General features: G+C 39.6%; 1 protein-coding gene across 4 annotated transcripts; it reads right to left on the reverse strand.

The window, feature by feature from the left end:
* Positions 1–6,731: 6,731 nt before the first annotated feature.
* ptcd3 (pentatricopeptide repeat domain 3) lies at positions 6,732–17,585 on the reverse strand. 4 transcript variants are annotated; one of them, XM_062394377.1, is made up of 23 exons: positions 17,491–17,585; positions 16,890–16,942; positions 16,135–16,174; positions 15,962–16,007; positions 15,810–15,878; positions 15,507–15,611; positions 15,243–15,366; positions 15,019–15,122; positions 14,167–14,328; positions 13,977–14,037; positions 13,434–13,516; positions 12,684–12,828; positions 12,474–12,524; positions 12,156–12,245; positions 10,999–11,027; positions 10,655–10,761; positions 10,387–10,465; positions 9,433–9,523; positions 8,978–9,063; positions 8,737–8,882; positions 8,572–8,613; positions 7,995–8,153; positions 6,732–6,899 (listed from the first exon to the last, which is right to left on the reverse strand). In XM_062394377.1, the coding sequence occupies exons 1-23, from the start codon at positions 17,577–17,579 to the stop codon at positions 6,851–6,853; spliced, it is 2,010 nt and encodes a 669-aa protein (XP_062250361.1). In that variant the 5' UTR covers positions 17,580–17,585; the 3' UTR covers positions 6,732–6,850. The 4 variants fall into 4 exon arrangements, with proteins under 4 accessions (XP_062250361.1, XP_062250359.1, XP_062250360.1 ...); XM_062394375.1 differs by having other exon boundaries at positions 8,737–8,906; XM_062394376.1 differs by having other exon boundaries at positions 14,167–14,331.
* Between the last annotated feature and the right edge of the window lie 184 nt (positions 17,586–17,769).

Here is a 17,769-nt window from a genome sequence, read left to right on the forward strand (position 1 = left end):
TCCTGCTTCGGCTCGTTTTCTTCTGCTGGCACCGCCCGGTGGAGAACCCCGCTCCGCCCCTACGCGTCCCTCCGCGCCACTCCTTCCCAGACCGAGCCTCCCCCCGCCTCCCCGCCAGCAGCAGTCACGTCTGCATTGAACAAGTCTGATCGATAGACTGTATATAAACTGATCTGATCTATAGATTGTATATAAAGAGGTAGGTATGACCCATAGACTGCATATAAACACCTTTAGACTGTATATAAATATGTAAGTCTCATAGACTATATATAAAAAAGGTCTGACCACCGAGCGAGAAAAACAAATTGCTTCCATTTGATATCTGCCAATTGTTATTCACAAATTTTAATGCAAAATAAGCTTAATGAGCTTAAGGGTGTAACTGTGTACTTAGATTTACCTTTGTAGATGCTATCGTCCCATATGTGCACTGTTGCAATATGGAAGTCTGGTGCGTTAACTGTTAAAGTTAAATTAGAAACCAAGTCCAGCATTTGAATTGTGATATAAGGTAAAATAACAAATAGACCCTTTTCACGGCAGCCATTTTGACATTAAAGTGTAGTTAAACACAAGTGTTACCGAACAAATGAATAAATGCTGTGTTCTATTAAGACAGAGAATTAAAGGTGCAGTGTGTATAATTTAGTGACATCTAGTGGTGGAGTTGCAGCTGACTATGCCTCACCTCACCCTCCCCTTCCAAAAAAGAGAAGCTGTGGTAGCATTTGATTAAAAAAAAAAACGTGGGGCCTCCCATAGAAATTAATTCTGCTACTGTTACATATTTTAGAAAAAGGGGACACTAAAGTTAAAACCAGATGAAATACAAAGTGGTGTCACCTCTTTAGGCCCATACAAAGGCCTAGAAGTTATTATTACCTCTGCCAAGGAGGTTATGTTTTGTCTGCATGTATGTTTGTTAGTTAGCAGGATGTTGCAAAAACAACTCAACAAATTTCTGTGAAATTGTGTGAAGGGGTTGGGGCATCACCCAAACAAGATCCAATTAAATGTAGGTGTGGATGCAGATCTGGGAGCTGATCCAAGAGTTCCTCACAGTGTCAGGAAGCTAACCTTTTAGAGTCACATCTTCATTATCAACTCTCTGAACAGTGTTTCACTCAGTTTATTTCACAGTCCCTGAGGGTTAACCTCACCCATCCACGACATGATCAACATTATTAGCCAATACTTTTTGACTCCTAGAAGACTCATTTGATAATCCTGAGAAAATGTTCAATTTAAACCTTAAAATATTGCTTAAAGACTGCATGGTGACAAATTTCAATAGGCGAGTTTCTGTATATGAGACCAGTTTAGATGTAAGATAATAATGTGTGACCTGGGCATTTGCAAATAAAAGACCATTACAGTGAGATGCTGAACAACCTAAAACCACCATAGAGGATTGTGGCTGTAATCTGCAGCAGATTACTGATTATTCATTCTGCAAACATGCTTTATCAGTGAGTATAAGTGTGTGTGTGTGTGTGTGTGTGGGTGTGTGTGTGTGTGTGTATGTGTGTGTGTGTGTGTGTGTGTGTGTGTGTGTGTGTCAGAGTACTGCTGCTGCTGCCAGTCTCTACATGCAGGAATTCCTCCTTTCTCCCCAATCCTCCTCTCATTCCTTCTCATCTCATACCTCTCCTTCCTACACCTCCCAACCCCTCCTTTTTCCTCTCTTCCTTCTTTACTTGTGTCTCTGCACTGATGTGCTGAATCTTGTCAGAGTGAATTCCTCCCTGGAGGAACTTTACCGGAAGGCCTTGACTTTGGTGTTTGCCAGCCGTTAGTCATGGGAAACACAGTGATGGGTTTACAGTCAACTATGTAGAGTTAATGTCCTCCCCCATTAACTTTTTCTTTTGTGTTTGATATTGTTCATATTGTTACATCAGACATATATTGACTGTAGCTTTACATCAAAGACTGGGTGAAATGTTGTGAAAATACTTAGAAACTGTCAAAAGTATATAAAATGTACTAATGTCCGATCACTTCACCTGTGCCTTCAAGCTACTTTTCATAATTCAAATAAGGGTGAGTCTACATGATGTGATAAAGACATGTGGGGTGTTGGTTTCCTCAGTTTAAATTTTGATTTAAATGCAAGATCTTTCTATCCTTATACATTGCTGCACAATACATTTTCAGCGCTTTATTAAAAAGTAAGGCTGGATGCTCTATTAAACACCTGGGGCATATCAAGTTTTCTCCTGCACCCAAGTTGTGAATCCGCTTCAACTGTTAAAAAGAGGACTAGACAATGATGTCATTGAATGGCAGTAAGTGCAGACGGACAAGCTAAATCTTTTCCACATATGTTGTTTCAAGAAGCACAGATGAAATGAGAGAGGATAAAGACATTCCCCATTATAACGGCTATAATCTTGAGGGGTTTTGGAGCTTCACCTGATCTTTATCATTAAATAATCAGTTGACAATTTTTTACTAATCTTTTTGTCGATAAAGTGTTGGGTTCAAATATCCCAGAGAGACAGCTTGTCTTGTTTTGAAAAGCCGAAAATTACTTTCAAGAACATGGAACCAGCTAATATTTAGTTAGTATGATTAGTTGATTGAGTATTCAAATATTCTGATTAATTCTAATTGAATTCGAATCAATTTAATTCTAAGGTTGGGTGATCTGGTGATCAGTCCTTTCAGTTCTGCATAAGTCGACATATTTTATCAATAAAAAACAGTAAACTCGTTGGGGGCCGTAAGTGGGTCCACTGTGTGAGTGTGGGCTCATAGTGCAACCCATGCCCTGCATTTCCAACTGGGACAATGGGCTGCACGTTCTAGCCACAGGGGCCTGAACGGGCAAATAAGTGTTTACTAACTGATTAAATACTTACTTGGGTTAAAGGTGTGAAGTGAATTATGTACTTATTAGAGTTTATTTGCTTGTAAAATTGTGTTTATTGGTTTATAAGCTATACATTTCTCAGAAACTCTGCAACTTATTTTCACCCACTTGGTGTTCAAGTGAAATTTCCCAGTCAGGAGTTACAGTTTATAGGAAATGGTGATAATTTCTATTAAAATACTTTAAGTAGCACACCATTCAAAAAAAAAGGAAACCCATGAATACACTTTAATGACTTATGGAATGTGAGCCCATGTTAAGTTTGCCATGTGTGTACAGTGACACAAGGACCTTGGATTCCGGCTGCTGTTGTCCGAACAGGGCTGCAAGCTGAGAGCTGGTTTATGTGATAACGCTGATAATATGTCAACAAGCCAAACAATTTGAATTGGTCTATTCACTATTGATGCTCCCAGGCCTCTCAGTAATGTGAGTGAGGACGACATTGATGGGAAGAGATGGAGACACACCGTCTCAATGACGGAGACAGGCGGCCGGAGTTAGACGAACTGGAACACTGAGCGTTGTGCTGTTGTGGCAGGATGCATTGAATGCTTTAAACACATGTTGCTGTGACTCATAAACCAAACACACACAGGAACACAGAACAACGATTTGTGTATTTCTATAGAACTATACATGTGTGGTGTTATTTAGGGTAACATTAGATAGCCATGCATTCACATTACATTGACATGCATCACTGAGGTAACACTGCCTATAAAAGGACATACTGTATAGTTTGAGCCAAGAGCATAACATTGTTTTCTCTAGCTGGTGCCCAAGTCCTGTTTCTTTGGGCTTCAATACTCAGAATTTAAAGGTGATGATAATAAAGTAGTTCTGCTTGTTGTGCTCATAAACCTCTGTTCCAGTTAGATGTCATAGAAACAGTCCTAACACTGAATGTAGTGTAGTTCTGTCAGACAACTCACGTTTGATCATGTAATATATTTATTACAACAGATTTAGTGTTTGGCGTCTAGGCTCCAACTTAATCACTCCCCTATATGATTACACAGGAATGATGGGAGTGATGAGCAAATACTTGTAACCCCCCGTTGGAGCCTACAGGTGGATGCTGGGCCTACAGGTGGATGCTGGGGTGGTGGAGGGACTGAAGCAACAGGTAGCAATACTGCAGCAGCAGTGCGAGAAAGAGGGGCTGATGGGAAATGTCTCTCTGGTTAAATAGACCACCTGATAAGGTGGGTGTGTATTATAGCTGGTTGTGGAGATTGAGGTATGTCACATGATGTATGTCACATGATGTATGTCACGTGATGTATGTCACGTGATTGGCGCAGCGCAGCTCGAGTTGCCTGCCAGAACTAGCTCGCAGGCGTCGCCATATTTATCGTTCATGTTATTACTACACATGTGTGACAAGTCAACATTTCTGCCAATGATACAATTTGGTTTCCTCTGGGTCTGCGGCATGGTGCATTATAAAGAACCTTTTCTTATAGCAAATATGCTGGTTGTGTTGAGTTTTTTGATACAGCAAGGAAAATCTGATGGTGGATTTATGTATTGTTGAGTTATCCTTAAGACATTACTTACAATAATTAAATAATAAATCTATTAGAAATATAATAAATATTATGCAATTATGTCAATACAATGAATGCCTGCCTGGACGCACATGGACCCTCATTGCATATACTGTATATTGGAATGATATGTCAGGTAAGAAAGTTTTGAAACAAGTTTTGAGGTAAGGTACTTTACTGAAAATGTGTTCCATAATAAAGGTTGTGAAAAGTAGATACATTTTGGTTCATATAGTTTCAACCCCTGAAATATCAATATCTGACAAGGTTTGAAAAGAATCCTGCAGTTTTAGTCATTCTGTATTCAAATGGTGGTAGTGTGGTTGCCTTGTGGTGTGTGTGTTGGGGGGGTTATGCTGAGGCAGTTGTGGTGACTTCAGCTTTTATTGTCTCAGTTCTGTAAAATGAGACATTCTTACCGCCTCATGTGGGTGAACTGCCTGTGAGCTGCTGATATGGGTGAATTCAACCACCACATGTTTGCAGAATGAACAGAAACCTGGGTTTATTCCATGGCAACTTCACCGAACCCATAGAGACAACATGATGACCTGGTAGTTAAGAATGGCGTCTCCTTTTTACACTTTGGGCTTTTGTGTTTCGTGCCTTTCAAGAAACCGGCATTGTACCTGTGCCAGGCTGAAAATGTGATTTTAAGTGATCATTGTAAATGTTTCTTAGTGTATGTAGCACAATGTTGGTCGTTGTAAAATGATTGTCGTATTAAAGGTTAATGACATTGGCATTTAAGTGCTTATTTAAAGTTAAGAAATCCAATGGTTTACTCTTAAAAAATGTGTTGCCAATCATTTGTTGCAGCCACTTCATGCAGCTTGACTTTGTTGTAGTTTCATGAATGCCCTCTTCCTGCCTCGCGTTGCACTGAGGAATGGGAGAGAGGAATGTCTGTGACTAGCCACATCCACTGTTGCTGTCTTTGCAAAGTAGCTGAACACAAACTATTTAGTGTTTTTTGTGCGTTCACCTCTCACGCATGCAAATTAAACTCCCCATTGATGTTGGTAACTTTACACTTGTGCCAAAAACTATTCAGGTCATTTTTGTCCACAACTACACCGTCAGTACTTCTCATGGAGTGAAAACGTGTATGTGACCACACAGTTTGAGTAACCTGCAAGCTTGGTCCCGAAAATAAAATAAATAAATAGATTTGTCGTAGAACAAATGCAGGATATCGTAAGAGAGTATTAATGTATGAGGGAAGGTGTGGGTGTTTTGTTTGAAAGGCGACACTGGTGTGTGTGTGTGTGTGTGTGTGTGTGTGTGTTGCTTTAGGCAGGTCCTACACCAGAGAACAATACACTCCCAGACCCACAGACCACACCCATCTGAATGTGCACCTCCCCCATTCACTCTAGCACACTTGTCCTTATTTGGTAGGGCTGCCATCTCAGCTGATGATTGGCTGATGAGGGGAAGAGACAGAAAAAGATTTTGATTGAGACACACCTGTGCAGGCTTACACGCTCATACACACACACGCGCAAACGCACACTTGTTCTAAGCATCTCCAGTGAGCACACACACACATATATACGCATACTGTACACATGATATCAAAGATTTGGATATTTATTAAACAAGATTACTGCTAAAAGTAAAGCCAATAAACAAATGGAATTAACACAATAACTTGACTAAATTATTCTTAAGGACACACAGGTACAAACTGACACACCAGGCAATGCCATGTCTAGACATGTGTTCCATAAAACTGCCACTCTGTAAAACACATACCTGCATCTGCAACACACCATTACCTTTATACCTGTGAGTCTGTTCAGCTGTTCTGACAGACTAAGACACTCAAAAGTCAAGGCAGCTTTTCCAGAGGCCTTGAATGTGACACACTTGCAGCATTTTGAGAAAGTGGCTTATCAGTATGAGAGGAATCCAGAGGAAGTTTGTCACTTGTGACGATGAGAAATTTCTGCATTTTCCTCTCCAGGCCGCAACAGTTCATGGATTCTACAGAAAATGCTCATCACTGTCTTTGGCTCTGAGAGCCACATTCCCATAGTGTTTTTCGAATCAAGCTTTCATGGGCTGAAGAAGCTGTTCTCTTCTGATTTATTTTGTTGGGCTCTATAATAGGGATAAACAGACTAGTTGTTTTAGATGCTAGTCATCTAATGTTTAAAATGTGGGAAACGTATAAGATGTAAAATATAAGACATCCTGGCACAAACATGTAAATTGGGCAACCTGACAATGTCCTGAGGGAGAGGAATAGCAGCCTCTAGCTTGCACACAAAGGACAACGTTACGAGAGTTTTAGATTGAATTATACATATATTTTATTACACAAACACAAATAAGTACAGTCTATAGATGGTATAGGTGTCATATTGTCTGATTTAGTTACTGGTTTCAAAGCAATTCCGCCAATGGTCTCTCTTCAGTCAGAGGTCTCTGCGTTCAAAGACTCCAGTTCAGATAAAACAGCTCTGGATGAGACAGAAAAAGAGGATTTTGTACATTACATGATTTTGTACATTACATGAATGATAAAACACATCTCATCACATTTATCATCAATGAAATGAAGAATCTTATTCACTTATCTTAGAAGATTCTCTGAGTCTAAACAGATGAATCTTGATGCTAAAATCAGCTTAATTTCTAAAAGATAGTTTGCGCTTCTTTTTTTGTCTCTTTGGTCCATGTTAGTTTCTCTCTTTAATCACATCTTTCACCACAGACAGCATTTTGATGGAGGTAAATCCGTCTCTCTCTCTTTGACTAATTTGAAGCCTAACTAGAACTAGAAATACAGCCTTGTGCTTGTTTGAGCACAAAAGGGTTACAGTGACCAGAACAATATGGATTCATGATCTTTAAATATATGTTATCATCATTTTGCAACAGAGACGAGCACACACATTAACTTCTTTGTTCTAGAAGAGGCCACGCCCCATTTATCCAGGCACATAAATATGAATTCAGCAGGTTTAAGTAAAGTTCAGTTCTACGTGTGTGCGATTAGAAAAGAGCAGAGGAGCAGAGTCTCTTGTTGACCGGCGTCAAGTAATGTGCCTGGATGCAGGGGCGCTGCTAAAGGGGGGCCAGCAGCGCTTGCTGAATGAAGGTTCAGCAAGCGCTGCATTTGTTGTGTGTTATAAAAACTTGGCAGATGGAGCGGCAGGCAGGGGGGGGCTTTAACAGCAGGAGAACTGTAAGTAATCTCTGGTCATTGCTAACAAATGACAACATCCAATTTTGCCACATTGGATGCATTTAACAAACGCTGATATTTTGTCTCACCTTTGACATTCCGGTTATGGACCTTCGTTAAATAATGAAAATACTATCTAATTTTATTGATAATTTATGTTATGTCAATACAAACCTGGTGAAATTACTTTAGCTTGTGTATCAGAAAAAAGTGAACATTTACGGCACATTTGACCAATACAGCAATAATACTGATAACTGTGATCATTTTAATAACTATAATTATGATAGAAAATGTTCGTACCATTTCATCTCTAATCTCAGAATACACTTTTCCTGCTGCAGTGGTACAACTCTCTTTTCCTCACCTTTGCTCCTCTGTCAGATTAAACTCAGCCAGTGTTCGCTTGGCCAGCTCGGCTGTGGCTGGCAGACAGAAGGCAGCCGACAGTTGAACCAGGTCCACTGCTCTCTGGGGAGAACCACTGCTCTGACACACCAACAGGAAGTGATTCAACAGGTCCTCCCTGGAAAATGACATACGATCACAATCTGCTCAATCCTCATGAACTTTTAAGCCAAATTCACAAAAAAAAATTATTACATCGTCAGTTTTTTAGAAACATTGGAGTAACAGTCCTGTAAGAGTCTGTCTAATTGCATCTATATTATTTTTACTGCTAACATATTTACTGTTTGTTTTGACAACATGCTGTGATGACATGCTAGAGATAATGTTGGAGCCAAGTAAACAGAAGAATTCCAGGTTTACGATGTGTAATTACCAGCTAGAGAATATCATTATAACTTTCACCAGGTGGTATTTTTCAAGTGAGACACCAGGGATGTTTTCTGTTTAGGTTCAATGATGAAGACGTCACCAATACTTCCTATGTCTATGCATATTAAAATTGATATGTGTTTGGTTGTAGTTCTGAGACTCACGGAGGAACTCTGTTCTTGGATTTGAAGAGCTGCAGCATCTCCCTGCAGAGAGAATGACAGAGCAGACATTTTCCACAGAAATTTAGACAGAGAGCATCCGTCAAGTCAATTAAGTACAAGCGTTTCTGTAAATGGACACACACACACATAAGCTGACTCTCTCACCAGGCCTGTTGGGTCATGTTGGCTTGCAGCAGCAAGGAGGTGATGTGTGTGAGCGAGGAGGTGCTCCACTCCAGACTGGTCCTCCCTCTGTCGCCAGAGAAGACACCCTTTATAGACAGAGCGCAAGCTGCAAACGACTCCTGAACCTGCAGACCAGAGGATACAACACACTGAGAGTTGCTTTGAGCAAAACAACAAAATTAGACATCCTCAACATGTCCACTCTGTTCCTCTCGCTGACCTCAGGACTGTGCTTCTCTCTGGCCATCAGCATGAGCACCTCCTCCACCAGATCTGACTTATTATCATGACCCAGAGACCGGATGTCTGGAAGTGAAATGGAGAGAGCAGCAGGTTTAGAAAATAGAAATTAAATCACATTATAATAATCTGACCTCATGACTCCTGGCAACTGATTTCCTCAGTTTTAACCAGCAGAGATTGGCTGGTAAACGAGACAATAAGTCATCAACTGCCCATCAGATATACAAGTGATTCAGATAAGATAAAACATTTTGTCCCACAATAAAGACATTTGCTTGGATACAGCAGCAATGGGATAGTAAAATAGAAAACAGAAAAGGCATAAATAAACATGCAAGAGGAATTAAAATACAACGTAAGAGATATAGGAAGACAGCGATTATAGATACAATTTAAATGTGATTGCATAGAAAACTTAAGCTTTAAACTCACCTTTCCAGATCTGAGGCAGCAAATCGAGGCGATTCTCTGTGTCCAGAGCCTGCAGCAGGTCTTTAAGTCCCTGAATGTTCGGGTAGTACAACTACAATCAGAGAAAAAAAACAATGTTAAGTTTCTACTTTACTTTCTCCAGGGGATCAAAATCAACAGAGAAATATTACTGACTCTACAGTTTCTCTGTGTTCTACTTAGCATTTCAGGCTCTTCTATCTGACTAACTAGCACATTAGCTACTGGTTAGTGACCACAGGGAAGCAGCTGCAAAATAAACTGATATTCTTCTGAGCTGCTGGAGACCAAACATAGAGCTAAATGAGAGAGCATATTGGACCTAAATTTGTCAAATGGTAGGTAACACAAATACAAATGGATGGTAATGTGGCTTCATTTCTGCTGTCTTTTTAAATAGGCAACTGTCTGCCAACCAACAATCTATAACAGCTTACAGTGTCCACAATTGTGTTTTTGGCTTGTTCATCTGTTCCAAACCACAAGGTTATTATTTAAAATAATAAGATAAAGATAAGATAAATCCCACAATAGGACCATTAACCATGTTTCAGCACCAAAGAGACAAAAATAGACAATAATAATCAGATTGAATTGGTATATACAGTGTGAGAATATATATACACAGGAAATACATTATTACATTCGCTATGAATTGCAAAATATGGAAATCCCGCCATACTGATCTTAAATTAAAGACAGGAACTTACCTTTACTATAATGAATTATGCATAACTTTACATAACAGATGATGAGGAACCCACTAAATAAAATATTTCATATCCTTGTGTAATAATAGGGGATTCTGTACACAGCCAAGTCCCAACAACAGCTTATAAAATCTTTAAAATGTATTATTGATTCATCCTGTAGAAATATTATCTGGTTGAGAGTCACTTAACATATCAGGGAGAGAAATGTGCGTTATGTACTGACCGAGGGAATGAGCTGTTTGTACCACTTCAGCACGACATCGATCTGCTCCATCCCGCACACCAGGCTGAAGAAGCGACCGCTGGAGAGGAGAGAGGAGGAGGGTCCAGTTACATCAGAGTGTTGTTTTTTATGTTCATTCATCCAATGGATTTGTAATACAGTTTAGTGAGGTTTTAATACTGTGGCTTAATAATGTGCAATAATAATTTACTGAACCTAATCACTAGACGTCAGGATGTATGGGTGCAGGGTTTGTGCTTTTACTCACTAGTAAATACTCTGTTGGAAAGGATCGCCCAGCAGCCTCCAGTTCTCCCCTACTTCTACTAGACTCTGTACTTTATAAGCCAGCTCCAGATCTTTAGTGTCCAGACACTGTTAGGGCAAAGATGTACACAGAGAGAAAAACAGGTCAGTTAAATAAAATGAAATTAAGGAAAACCATTAAAATCCAGGCTATATTTAATTGTATATAGCTAAAAAGGTTTTGACAGTAAAACCCTGTATAAACCTAGAAAAGAAACTCAAGTAATTGAAAACTCAATTTGAGGAGTTCGCAGGAGCACATTAGAGATAAATATTTATACAAAGAAGTAATAAAACAAGACTTACTATTCTCATTGCACTGATGAAGAACATAACTTGAAAGAGAGAGAAGAGAGAGAATAAATCTGTGTTAAGAACCACATAGTGTTTTATATATATATTTTCTATTAAAATGTCATCAGCACTAGTCCAGAATAAGCTTAAATGGTACCAAGGAAAGTCGTTAACTACAAAAACTTCATAAAAACAAATAGTTTAGGTCACAATAAAGATAGTTGATGAAAATGATTAACATTGGCTGCAGCTTTCTCAGAGCAATGACAGTAAATGAAGCATCAGACTCTGACGTAAACATTACCAACAGGGAACTGACCCAACTTGTATTCATCGCTTTGAAAACTTTCCTCAAAGGCAAGGATGGAATAAACCGTGTTACTACGCCCTCTTATGGTGAACAGACAGTGCTTACAGAGCACATTTCTATTCTTAAAGTCCGTTTAAAAATTCCTTTTTTTTATTAAAACTGACCACTCACACAAACATGCATACAGGTCTTAGAGTGGTTTCCATCACACATCACTCCTACACTGCTGCCATTGTTATGGGACACGACCTTCTGGTTAGAGGACGACCTGCACTGCTGCCCCCTCATGATGCATTATTGAGACAATATAACTAGTCTATGGCCGTCACAATCGTGAGACAAAACAGAAAACTAATCTAGTCTAGGCCTCCCATGATAAAGAGCAGCACAGACTCCAGACTCTTAGAAAATAACCAGAATAACACCTTGAAAACTCTATTGGTTAAAAATACACTTTTAATAAACATTTTGTGGACTGTGAAAGTTGCCTCATATTATTACTTTTTGGTCACTGCCGTGGTATTGCCAGCGGAGGCAAGCTTCTGAACTCTCAAAGGTTTTTGACAGTATAAATCATTTGCACAATTCTACAATACCCGAATTTGCCATCTGCACTGATGTGAATGCAAAACTAGACATAAAGAAAATTATTTTGAACTTCTGCAAAGGCGCTGGAATGATCTTTACAGCAGTGATAGATTCGTATTGTAGAAAGAACCTCACACGTGTGTTCAGCTGCTGGATGAGTCTACATTCCTTTAAAAGAGACATTTTCAATCATTTCTCTTTTGAATATGCTTTCATTTCAGAGAACACTGAGACATTAAAGTATATAAACTTTAATGCAACTGCAACATACCATCGCTAGGGTCCTGGCAGGTGAAGCTGCTCCCTTTCAGCTCTGACATGATTTCATCCAACATGTTAGTAGTGTGCTGACCAGAGGAGGCTGGAAAGACACAAATCCACAGAATATAAGGCAACATACATGACATACAGTTAACAGTACAGAGACTGTTGAAGTGTAGTGATGTGCCTATTTTGGAAGTTGGTTTAGATGTGTGCTGTGGTTTTTAAATGTAAATTTGAAATTGTGAATTATTTGTTGAGCCTTTAAAAAGGAGAATTTCTGTGACTTGGGACAGACATTAAAGTCGATCTATCTATTTTAACTCACCTGCTTTGTAAAAGATGGACAGGATGTGGTCGAAGGAGGCCAGGCTGGGATCTAGAAAACACAAATGCAACCATGTGAGGATAAACAGGAAAAAGCTGCCAAAGGAACTTTTCAGTGCGATTGTAGATTTAAAATTAAATAAATGTCAAATAAGAACCAGTTTGGGTTTTAACAACCTTCTAAGGAAACAATTGTTAATCTAATAGTTACCTATTCCCAAAGCCTTCATCTCATTCAGAGTTTGTATAGATTTCATTTTTGCCATAGAGCCGCAGCGTCTCAGTGCTTTGAGGACACTGTTGAACGTCAGCAGGTTGGGCTGAACCTTATGTTGACTCATCTGGGTCAACAACTCCTGCAGACAAACACAACAACACACACAAACAAACAAAGTCTTAACCGTGTATAAAAGTAAAAGGATAAAAGTATTTCCCTTAATGCATCCAAAGATGGCACTGATATGAAGTTCATAGCATCTGAATTTTATATATATATATATATATATAAGATTTGCCAAGACAGCTTGACAAATCATGTTTTCAGTTTGTTTGTACATCAAAATCTTGTGAACACTTTGGGGGAGTTCTAAAATTTGGTATAAAAGATGACTTGCTTTCAAGGATGAACTTTTTTGATTTTGATGGTCAAAGGTCAACATGAACCTCAAACTAAATTATTAGGCATGACATATTAATTAAATTGTCAATATCTTCGTTGCACGACGAGATTTGTCAGCCAACATCTGCAAGTGGTTGGCAATTAGTGCGGCAGAATGCACAGGTTATTTAGGAATTATTGAACAGTTTGTGAATCCATAACGATGTGTTTTAACTTAACAATAACAAATTATTACACTTTTGATCAACAATGCTATGACATTAAAAGATCGTATTGTCTTTGTGTCCTTAACATCAGTACAAAGCTGTGTAATATGGAATACAACAGGGTAAAGGCTCTCACTTCAATCAGGTCCCATCTCTCAGCGTATTTGTCTCTGACACTTGAAGCCGCTGTGATCAGTGCATTGAAGATGTGGACATCAGCTGGAGACAAAGGGCGGGTTCATTAGTCGTCCGCTTCCAATACACAACAGGGATCAACAATAATGCTCAAAAGCAATTGTAGGCCTGTTTAAATAAAATTGTGTTTTTCCTTAGTCAGATTCAGTCATGAGTCATGTCACGTGGGATCATAACAGAAGAGGTTAAAACCCAACATAAGGTCTCATTTCTGAAAATATAAAGTACAACAATAATGAAGAACGTTTCAGGGAGCACTCAGCTGGTGCATCTGTGTGTGGCTCTACTTTAATAAAAAATGTTTTAAATTAAATGACCTACACAGAGCGTTGAGCTGACCAGACATTTAAACAACTGTTGAAACTGATTTCAGAATTCAATATCCAAACTATTTATATCAAAGTCCAAATATTGTCCTAAAATGGGGTTTGTATCCTGTGGCTAATGGGCTCATTCTCCACATAATTTAAATGTAATAACTCACCTGTCAGTTTCTCATTGAGCAAGTCGGTGTACATGCTGAAGGCCTTTGCATAGGCTCCATGCTGGGGAGAGACAGACAGGGATAAACAATCAATCTACTATTCAACTGCTGCTGGTGTGAGTCTATTCTTCACACCAGAATGAACAGGCCACACAACCACTAGTAACAGCAGTAATGACTCTGCACACACCTTCACCATTCCTCTGATCAGAGCAGAGTAACAGCGTGTGTCTCTCTCTGGCAGCACGCTAAAGATTCTCTCTGCGTTGTTGTTTTCTTTCCAGGTCCACTGGAGGGAGTCTAAAGTCTGACGGATCTTAAATCTCCTCCTCTTCAAATCTTCTCCTCCCTCCTGCTGAACAAACAAGGATAAACAAGTTAACATTTAGGACATTAAAAACTACTGATAGGGTAAGTGAATAGCACCTGTTACAATGACATCTGTCAAGGTGGGTGAGATACATTAAGCAGCAAATGAAGAATCAGTTTATGAAGCTGAAGTTGTTGAAGCAGGATAAATGGGCACGTGTACAGATCTGATTAAATTTGACAAAGGCCAGATAGAGCTAATTGTGGGAAGAATGGGTCCGCACATCTCCATCTGTTTTCTGTTGTTCCTGAGATTACATTACATGTAACCAGGTTTGAACCAGCAACCTTCTTGTTGAAGAACGTGCGCTCTACCCCCTTGGCCACACCGCCCCTAGAGATGCAGTGATCATTAGTGATGCGAGGCTTCGAAGCGTGTCAAGTAATCCAGGAAGATTTTTGAGAAGCGCGCTTGTGTTGATGATGTATGTAGTGACATTCAAAGCCTTGCGAGCCGGCCGTATCACGTGACTGAGTCAGGAAATGGTTTGTGGGTTTGGTATGCGAAATCGAAATATAAGGGGCAGCAGAATGCAATGGATTCAATTGGGCGGAAGGCTTCAATGCTTCATGAAGCTTCATCTCGCCATCACTAGTGGTCATCACCAACTATAGGGCAATGGAAGCAGCTCTGATAACCTTCATGCAGAGGTTTCGATCAAAGATGACTCACCACTTCCTCTGTCTGTGGTGCCCCCTCCTGGACAGGGTCTCTGTCACAGTAAAAGCAGACAAGATCTAACAGCTCATGGGTTGTTTCCATTGAGACTGCCATACCTGGAAGAAACAATGAAGACACACAGTTATGTTAGAGGTAAGAGAGAACATATACTGTGTGTGTTTGTGTTTGTGTGTGTGGGTGTGTGTACGTTTGTGTGTGTGTGTGTGTTTTCTCACCAGCTTGTAGTAGCTGGTCGTACATGTCAACAGCTGCTGAAACCTTCCTCAGGCTGACTCTTTCCTTCAGTGCCTCCTCGCTCACCTCCTCGAGACGCAGCGACACTGTCTCTGGCATCAGACACTACACACGCACACGCGCACGCACACACACACACGCACACACACGCACACGCACACGCACACACGCACACGCACACGCAGTTATGATATTTGGCATCTGGACGCATGTAGTAACTAGTAGTAGTATAGAAACTTTCTTACTGGTATATGTGGTTCAGCAAAGTCTTTAGTGAAGAACTTGGGGTTACCGTTGACAAAGTATTTGGCTGCAGACCTGCCAGACTCCTGAGAGAGAGAGTACAACTTCTGCAGAGAGAGAGAGAAAGACGTTAGAAAATGTGTCACAGATTATACATTTGCTGTTTATTATGGCCCACAAGAGGGCGATCTTTACAGTGACATGATGAATGGATTCAGGCATATATGACAAATGGCTGATTTAAGAATGAAAATTCAAAAAAGACAGCAAAGTCACGATGTGGAATGTTGTATGTTTTGACGTACAAACTCAGTAGAGGTCCTTGGAGAGAGGTAAGGGTCATCCTGGAACTGATAGTTGTACGCTGTGGGATCCTAGTGATGACAATAGACACAATAAGTTAGCATATGAAGCAATAAACATCTTTATAGACACAGTGATGTGTGAGAGCTCTCACCCTGCTGGCAGTCGAGGCCAGAGCCTCCAGCACCGCTTCTTTGCTCCTGTTTGATCAAAATCACAAATTGAGAATTTAGTTTTTGGGACAATTTATGTCAAGATAAATGCTAAAAGGTTTCTCGTTTAACATGCCTGCAGTGTATGACACCTGAAACCTGATATGGTACATACCATGTTTTCTTCCTTGGGATGACAATAGTCTCTGTAGATTCTGCAACATCATAGAGGAAGAGATACAGCTTTAATGTACATGGTATTTTAAAGATTATAAACAGCAGCCCTAGAAGGTGATTGGGTCAAGTCTTAGCATAAGGAGGTAATTTATCTAAAATCGAAATTGTCTCATGTGCCAATGAAATATTCTGCATGTAAATATCATCAACAAATACCACAACACACCAAAACCAACACTGGTTTAGTTCCTCTCTTACAGTTCTTGTAAATCCGGCAAAATACATAATAGTTTATTGGTGGTTTAGGTTATTCAAATCTTATTTATTACTGAAACAGAAGATGGTGTGTTAATTGAGCACTATTTTTAGCAGCAGATAAATACACATCTAGGAGCATGGGAACAGCAGCATAGAGTTAAGTGGCATTGATTCAAAATAAACTACAGTCATCATGGTGATGACGGAACATGTCACCCAGTATAAGAACGTGTTTCACTTTAACCGATTCTGTAACAATAGTGATCCATCGCTTTAACACTCAGTAGGAGTTGTTTATTCTAGGTTTTGATCTCTTTATGGGATTGGTTCACCAGCCTAAACATCCTGTTATATACTGAATACACGTCTTAAATGAAGCTTTGACAGGAGATGACAGGGCTTTGCATGTTTATCTTGAAGACCTTTTTCTGACTTTGGCATTGAATGGATTTTGCCAAATGTTGTAATCATGACTACAACGTTCTTCAAATGTACCTTTATGAGCCTCTGCAGCCTGTTGTCGCAGACATGGAGTCCAACCAAAACTCCTAGAAAAAAAGAAGGAACAACATTGAGCTCAAAGGAAGATGTGTTGAGTTACATTTAAAAAAAGACAACCTTTACAGATTTACAATCCTCTGATAGGCTATTTTATTTAAATTAAACTCTTATTGCAACAACAGTACCCATTTCCCAGGTATATTAAGTTGTTAATGGATTAAGTTCAAGTGTTGGGGGACTCAAGACAAAAATCGAAAGACAGACATGAAGGCTTTAGTTTAAACGAATAATGAATGTTAAGAAGTTGAATTATCACAGTCATTTGTCCTTCAGTAGAAAATTAAAACTGCCGTGTTCAACCCGTAGCTACACACAAACTGTAGGAAACATTAAGGGCAGTCTACATGCCACCACATGAAGAACAGTTTCATGTCGAGCAGCTGCTGTGCTGTGCTGCAGAGATGAATTAGCTTCATGACCTCCTGTCAAACGATGCTAGCTGCAGCTTCTAGACCCGCACAGCAGATAAATAAACTGATACAAACACTGAATCGATGACAGTCTGGTTCAAAACTCAACAGTGGATATTTGATACCTGTGACTAAACAGCTGCTCCAAGTTATTAGTCAAAAACCGTCCGTTTCTCTGGATGTAATGTCCTACATGCCTCCCGGGCGCCGCCATGTTGATACAAACTGAAGGCTTCTGGGAGGGCGAAACCATGCCGCTGGATAAAAGGGGGGAGAGATAAATTAATAACAACTTGTCCATCAGAGATAAAGTAAAATTGTATCATAGTTGATCACAATTTAATTGAAATTTTTGATTTATATATGATATTTGAAATGTTGATATAAATGTAGTTCTTGTAAAA

Source organism: Platichthys flesus, chromosome 8, assembly GCF_949316205.1.
Source record: "Platichthys flesus chromosome 8, fPlaFle2.1, whole genome shotgun sequence".
Taxonomy (NCBI): domain Eukaryota; kingdom Metazoa; phylum Chordata; class Actinopteri; order Pleuronectiformes; family Pleuronectidae; genus Platichthys; species Platichthys flesus.